Raw genomic sequence first — 7,282 nt, 5'->3', positions numbered from 1 at the left:
TGGAGCGCGGGGGAAGAAGAACAAACTGGGGAAGAGGTTAGAGAGAATGGTACAGCAATGAAGGAATGAAAACCCAAAATCCCTGTAAATGTTCACTAATACTAATAAAATTTAATAAAAAAAAGAAAGTCATCTCTTTAGTGAAAGTGAATTTTTGATGGAGAAAAGGAGACTAGGAAACAATAGCAGCAACTGTATGTGGACCCACAGTCCCCAGAGGTTGCAAGAAAATGTGGGAAAAGGGAAGAGGAGCCTTTCACTCTTTTTTTTTAAACAAAGTCTAGCTTCTTGCACAATATAGAAGAATAACTTTAATAAGCCTGGAATGATAATACATCTACTGTTCACAGTTGACACATAAGGACTGTATAATACAGACTAGGGCCGCCCCATACGGTTCCCAAGGATGTGAATCTTCAAGGAGTAGACCGATCCATCTTTTCCCCACAGAGCGACTGGTGGGCTCCATTCACTCACTTTTTAGTGAGCAGTTTAACTCACTGCACCACCAGCATTCCTCATTAACATGACCAAACTCAGTCCAGTCGACTTGCTAGTGGGTGGATCTAAACTCATGGGGTTTCCAAGGTGGTAAGATCTTCGAGAGGAGACTGTCTACCTTTTTCTTTCTGAGGTGCATATCTTGGTTCATATCCCAACACATAAGGGACTATGCTACCAGAGCTCCTTAAAGTAAAATGATAGCCACTCTAAAATGCACGTGAGAACTTTTTAAAAAATTAATTTTTATGAACTTTTACAGAGACTTAGGGTTTCCAGTCATTCATTGTTGCACTTTTCTCCCTCCCCACCCCAATTCACTATTCTCCTTAAAAAGTAAAAGAAAAACACTTTCATTGTTATGCAATCCCTCCTCCCAAGTCCACTCCACTGTGCAGCCTTCATTCTGGACTCCTGTCATGACAATAATACCCAATCATATATCCCTTTTATTTTTTCCATTTTTTAACAGCATTTATTCTTTTGTGTGTGTGTACCATCAAATCAGATCTGACTGGTACAGGAGGAGATTGTCCCTCCTTCTCCAGCAGAGAATCTGGTGGATTTGAACTGCATACCTATGGGATTGCAGTGCAGCTTCCTGCCACTAGGCCACCAGAGCTCCTCTGCGTCTGTTTTTGCCTGTCTGTCTGACTCTCCGAGCCTGCAGAGACGTGCTCACATAAGGACACTTGTAATCTCTTTTCTGCTCCCAGGTCTCATCACCTACAGCCTGTTCTCCACGTGGCCTCCAGAGGGAGCTTGTTAACACCTAAGTCACTTGCACCTTCCATAGATTCCCTCTGGTGGGTAAGGAATCGAGCTGCCAAGAAGCACACAGGGTTCAAATCCACCAGTTGATCCTTGGGAGGAAGATGGGAAATCCACTCCCGTGCTAGTTACTGCTTTTGAAAACTCACTGGAGGGTCAGCTATGGGTTGGTTCTGACTTGATGTGATCCAACAACATAGACCAGGTAGCTGTTATACAGATAGAGCAAGAGAACACTGCGTGGTTCAAAATCGAGAAAGGTGTGCGTCAAGGATGAATCCTGTCGCTGTAACTTTTCAATCTATAGGTGGAATAGATCACTCAGGAGGCTGGGCTTAATGAGGAACCACGTAGCATCAGGATGGGAGGAAGATTCAACAACCCATATTCCATATGCAGATGACACAACCTGGATCGCAGAAACTGAGGACCTGAAGCATTTGCTGCAGATGTCAAGGATTGCAGCCTTCATTATGGATTCCCTCTCAACATCAAGAAAAAAAAGATCCTCACCACTGGGCCAATAAGGTAGTATCATGAAAGATGGAGAAAGGACTGAGGTTGTTAATAATTTCTTCTTGTTCAGAACCAAAATGAACACTCATGGCACCAGCAGTTAGGAAATTAAAAGATTTTGCATTGGGAAAAATCTGCTGTCAAAGATCTCTACAGAGTGCTAAAGAGCAATGGTGTCAGTCTAGAGAGTAAGGTGTGCCTGATCAAGGCCATTGTTGCTATTGTTGGTTACCTTCGAGTTGAGCATGACTTATAGTGACCCTATAAACAAAAGGCCTGAAGCCCCTCTACAACTATTGACATTTATCAAAGTTCATAGTTTTCAGAGGCCTGGGGTTTTTTGTTTGTTTTTTTAAAGGCTTTTTTATTAATTTTAATGAAAATTTACAGAGACTTTGGATTTCCATTCATTCATTGTTGCCGGAGGCCTGTTGTTTAGGAAGTGGATGCCACTCCTGCTTCCAAGATCTAGGCTATAGTCTTCTCAATTGCTTGCTATGCATCTAAGAGTTGAACAATAAAGATAACAGAAGAAGAATTAATGCCTCTGAGTTGTAGTGCTGGAGAAGAGTATTGAACATACCATGGACTTTCACTAGAACAAACAGGTCTGTCCTGGAGAGGGTAAACCAGGTTGCTCCTTGGAGGCAAAGATTTTGAAGCTCCATCGGACATACTTGGCCAAGCTGTTAGGAGGGACCAGCCCTTGGAGAAGGACATTACACATTGGAAGACTAGAGGGTCATCACAGGGGAGGAAGACACTGGATGAGATGGGGTGACACAGTGACTGTGGCCATGGAGGTGGTGTGTCTGACACGGTGATGTTGGCTCAGGATGGGGCAGGGGTCAGTCATTGTTTGTGAGGTCACTATGAGTCACAGGCAAGCAGACAGCACATAATAACATGTCAGAGCTGTTCTGTGGTCCCTGCTTCCCTCATAAAGAAATTCCACTGTGACCGGCAGGTCCTTACATGTCTTCTTTCTGAACTTCCTCCACCCTGTCTCCCTCAGCTCCACCCACACCAGCCTCCTCCTGGTTCCTCAACCCTCCTGGGAGGCTCCTGCCTTAGAGCCTTCCCTCTCTGTTCCACTTCTTCCTCCAGACATTCCTGGCCCCTGACTGACTCACCACAGTTAAGTCAGAACCCACTCCAGTGGCCTGACCCTCAGCAGGTCTTCAGAGGCAGAAAATTGCATGGAGACTGACCATCTTTCTCCCGTAGAGCAGATGGGGGATTCAAACAGCGTGCCTTTGGGTTGGCAGTGCAAGTCCTCAGCAACCTGGGAGATCCTGTGGGGCACCTCTAGGCAGTCTTTCAGGGCAGCACTATACATGGGAATGACTCAACAGTACACACAACCCTTATCTCATGCGGGTCTCTATGTCTGTCACTTCCTCAGAGAAACCTCTCCTTTCCAGGCATGAGGGTCTTAGCGTTCGGTAGGGCAGGTTGTTGACTGCACAAGGCATCTGTTAAATGAGCAACTGGGATCCAACTCAGGCTCTGCTCCCCAAACTCTGTACCCAGGAGAAAGGGGTGCACATGGGTGTCCTGAGGCGTGGCAGCTGTCCTAAGGCGTGGCAGCTATCCTCCACCACCCCCTCACCCTGCCTGACATTATTCATGGGACATGTCAATATGGGCACAAAATTGTTTCGTAGTTCACGATCTGCCACATACACTACTTCTCCCCACCCTTTATCAAGGTAGCTCCATAGGGCAGGGCTCTGGGGTTGCTTTGCTCACTGTTCTACCCTCTGTGCCTCTGTGGAGCCCAGGGCACAAAAGGGGCTGCTGAGGACTGACATGCGGACCCCCAAATTGTGTGTCTACTTGGCTGAGTCATAATCCCCCGTATGATGTATTTATTCTCAATTTTGTGATCTGTTGGAGAATGTTGGGGAGGAAGGGAGAACCTTTGGCTAGGATGGGTCGCCTAAGCTCCGGATAAGTGCAAGCCTCCCAACAGCTTTTAATACGGGGTAGAGAAAGCTCCCTTGTGTTTGGTTGTACTGGCTTGAGAAAGCTTGCCACCTGGGAAGACAGCTGCTACATCTGTTGAGCTGAGAGTGGTCTGCACGAGGCTGAGGTTCTCCTAACCAATCTGCAGGTCCTATGTCTGTAAGCCCACCCTATCTGGTCTTCCTGTTTACATGCTTGTATATAAATAAGTGCACTGTTGTTCCCAATAAAATTGAGCTGGATTGACTCTCTGATCCTCTCCTGGAGTGGTGTGTCTCCATCGTGCTTACTTCCATCAGGGTTTCGCTGTTAAGTTGTCGGCAAACAGACAGCGACAGTGATCTGATGTAAAGATCATGTGCGTTGTAAATCTTCACCTCTATAAGCATTCCTAAACAACATGCCTCTGTAAACTCTATGAAGTTTGATAAATGATGATAGTTACAGAAAGGCTTCAGGCCTTTTGTTCATAGGGTCGCTATGAGTTGGCAATCAAAAACAACCTCTGAGTCCAGGTACTTATGTTTAACGACAAAAGCAATCTATAGGATTATGTTGTATCTTGAGTTCACTGGTTTGGAGACAGAAAAGGGACTTTTCGTTTCTTAAAAATGCCAGAGGGCTTTTCAAAGGTAAGGATGGCGAGGTTTTGTCTCACATACTTGGTGCCTCTCGCTAAGAGAGGAGGACCCTCAAATGGCTGGACTGACACAGTGACTGCAGCAGCATTGGGCTTGAGTGTGTCAGAGACAGTGAGGTTGGCACAGGATAGGACAGAGTTCTGATCTGCTGTTGTTCATAGGGTTGTTATGAGCTGTACTAGACTCAGCAGCACCTAAAAACGGAAGTGTTAAGAGCAATGGCATCAGATGAAGAGATTAAGGTGTTAAGAGATCTAAGTCATGCTTTTATCAGCTACTTGCCATGCATGTGAAAACTGGACAGTGACTAAGGATGACAGAATAACTGATGGTCTTAGAGAAAAATACTGACTCTTCCATGGACTGCTAAAACAAAGATGTCTGTCATGGCAGAAGTGATGCTCCTTAGAGGCAAGGATGTCTCACATCCGTTGGGCATGTTGTCAGGAAGGACATAATGAATTTGGAGAGAGACATACTGGGGAAGGTGGAAGGTCAGAGAGAGGGAGGAACGAGAAGGCTTCACTAACGTGGATCAGCACAGCGCACAGTGCCTGTTACCAGTGGGCTCGAGCATATCAGAGATGGTGAAGACGACACAGGACAGAGCATCGTTCAGATCAAAGTTGTTCAGAGTTGCTACGGGCCAGTCAATTCGGTGTCTCCTAACAGGAACAACTGGGGTCCCTGTGCCTGCGACCATGAAGGCATCTGGTCATCACCAAGCTGTGCTAGGGCCCCAGGTGTTGAAAACAGGCAGGAATCTTTGCCCAGAGACCAGACCAGACAGTGTTCCTCTCAAGGTTTCTCTAGGTCTTTCTCTCCTGACTGTGAGGGAACACATTGACGCTTGCCAGGCAGCTATAGAAAACTCAGACTGTCTTAACTCTCACTGCCTACTTTTTTTGGAAACCCTCTTTTGAAAATGGGATCAACTTGAGTCAATGTCACAATATGACATATAAAGGTTGTTGAAAGATTGTATGCAAACAGGTGATTTTTTTGGTGGAGGAGGGGTGGGTCATTCTACAGGACCAGGTCCCACGCTCTCGCTGCACTTCCTCTTCCAACCTGCAGGGGGCGCTGGAGATAGTGTGAGCCCAGCTCCGAGCGCCCTCTGGTGGTTCTATGACGCCAATGGCTGAAGATCAATACCTGGACGTGTGGGAGGGGGCTCAGTGGGAAGCACCACCGCGTGTCCCTGTCCCCAGCACACACACAAGCCTGTTTTCCAAGTGGAGGGGCACAGTGTGGAAGAAAGTGATGCCGCCTCATCTGGGGTTAACAGCTGTCTAGAGGAGATTCTCAGATCCTAGGAAAGGCTCTACACTGCCTATATAACCCCATCGTCTACTCCCAGCCTCCTCGGAACTGAGACATTTCTGTTGTATTAAGTCTCCACGTGGTGGTTTTAACAGTTTCAGGAAAGAAATCCAAGTGCTTAACACAAATATATAGACGAAACCCTTGTAGCCCCACTCCCCCTTCCAGTATACCCACCCCCCACTCCTGGGCTCCAACCCACACCCCCACCCAAAAAAAAAAGATGCAAAAACAATAGGTCAGAGAGGCCGTCAGTACAGCTTTAAAAAAAAGGATTGGTTTTTAATTTACAAGAGTTCTAAATGTACAGAATTCTCCTTTAAAAAAATCGTTATACACAATAAATACAGTACAAAAAAATTTATGTTACAGTACTAGTTTTGTCTCCGAGATTTCAAAATCTGGCGGGGGGCTGGGGTCGGGCAGTTGGAGGCAGGAAGAACAGAGGGAAGACTGATGGGCGAGGGGAAGCGGTGGGGGGAACCCCGGCTCCTGGTTTCGGAGGTGCTCGGCTATGAGCTGAAGATCTGGGGGCTCGCAATCTCTCTCTCTCTGGTGCACACACAGGGAGACACAGGATGTGGCGCTGGGCACGCACGTGCACACGCACAGCTGTGACAGAGCGCGGTGGCCCAGCTTCCCCGGGGAATGGGGTCCTCAACTCACGAAGCGGGGACCCCCTGCACTTCCTCTCGCAGCCCGCAGGGGGCGTCTGAGATATGGCGAGCCCAGCTCCATGCGAGCACCACGTGCACGAAGACGATACCTGCGCACAGGTGAGCAGTGGAAGCCCTGTCCCAAGTAAACACGTAAGTGCGTCCTCCAGGTGGAGGGACAGAGTGTGACAGGAAATGGGAAGGAACGAGAAGTGACAGACTAGGTTCATCCCCTCCTTTTGCAGGGGGGGAGGGCACATTTCATATGACAGCCCCCCCTTGAATCCGCCACGGTTCCCTGCCACCACCCCGGCGCGGGCGGGAGGTGGGGAGAGACCTTTGTGACTTAATAACTTAGGCAAGACAAACTGTCAGGGATCCCCGGCTTGTGTCCCCCAGGGGGCTGAGGCGGCCCCGGGCAGCGTCCGCGGTGGGCGAGGGGTCAGGGACGGTGGCCCGCCCGCTGTTATCTGTTTAACGTCCTGGTGCCGAGGCCGCCGTTGTGACTGGAGGGGGGGTAGGCGTCGGGCCTGTGCAGGGGCGCGGGCGCGCCCGGCGGGCCAGGGTGGGGGTACAGGGGTGCGGGCGTCCGGCCGGGGGCCTGCTGCAGGTTCAGGATGCTGTCGATGGCGCTCTGCAGGTGCTCCGTCAGCGAGGCGTCCTGCGGGCTGTCGCTGGAGAAGCTGGCCTGGTCCACGTCGGGAGACTCGGATTTGGGGCGCTTGGGGGTGGGCAGCGCGGGGGCCTCCCAGCCGGGGTCTCCGCTGCCGCCGCCCTGGCCGGGCCCCGCAGACGGGTCCGGGGAGGACCGCTTGAGCATGCGCTGGTACAGCTCGTCCTCCACGGCGGCCAGCTCGCGGATGAGCCCGCTCGTGGCCTCGTCCACCTTGGTGGGCGGCGCGGGGC

General features: G+C 49.6%; 1 protein-coding gene across 1 annotated transcript in view; it reads right to left on the bottom strand.

Moving 5' to 3' along the window:
* Nucleotides 1-6,842: 6,842 nt before the first annotated feature.
* Nucleotides 6,843-7,282, bottom strand: part of GLTSCR1 (glioma tumor suppressor candidate region gene 1) — a 34,013-nt gene continuing 33,573 nt past the window's right edge. The window contains exon 14 of the mRNA XM_006898700.1: nucleotides 6,843-7,280. Coding sequence (XP_006898762.1) covers nucleotides 6,843-7,280 — 438 coding nt within the window. The remainder of the gene's footprint in view (nucleotides 7,281-7,282) is intronic.

Source organism: Elephantulus edwardii, unplaced genomic scaffold, assembly GCF_000299155.1.
Source record: "Elephantulus edwardii isolate Elephantulus edwardi_28Jun2011 unplaced genomic scaffold, EleEdw1.0 scaffold00236, whole genome shotgun sequence".
Classification (NCBI taxonomy): Eukaryota; Metazoa; Chordata; class Mammalia; order Macroscelidea; family Macroscelididae; genus Elephantulus; species Elephantulus edwardii.
Note: the sequence above shows the minus strand (reverse complement) of the source record. Positions and strands in the feature narration are given on the sequence as shown.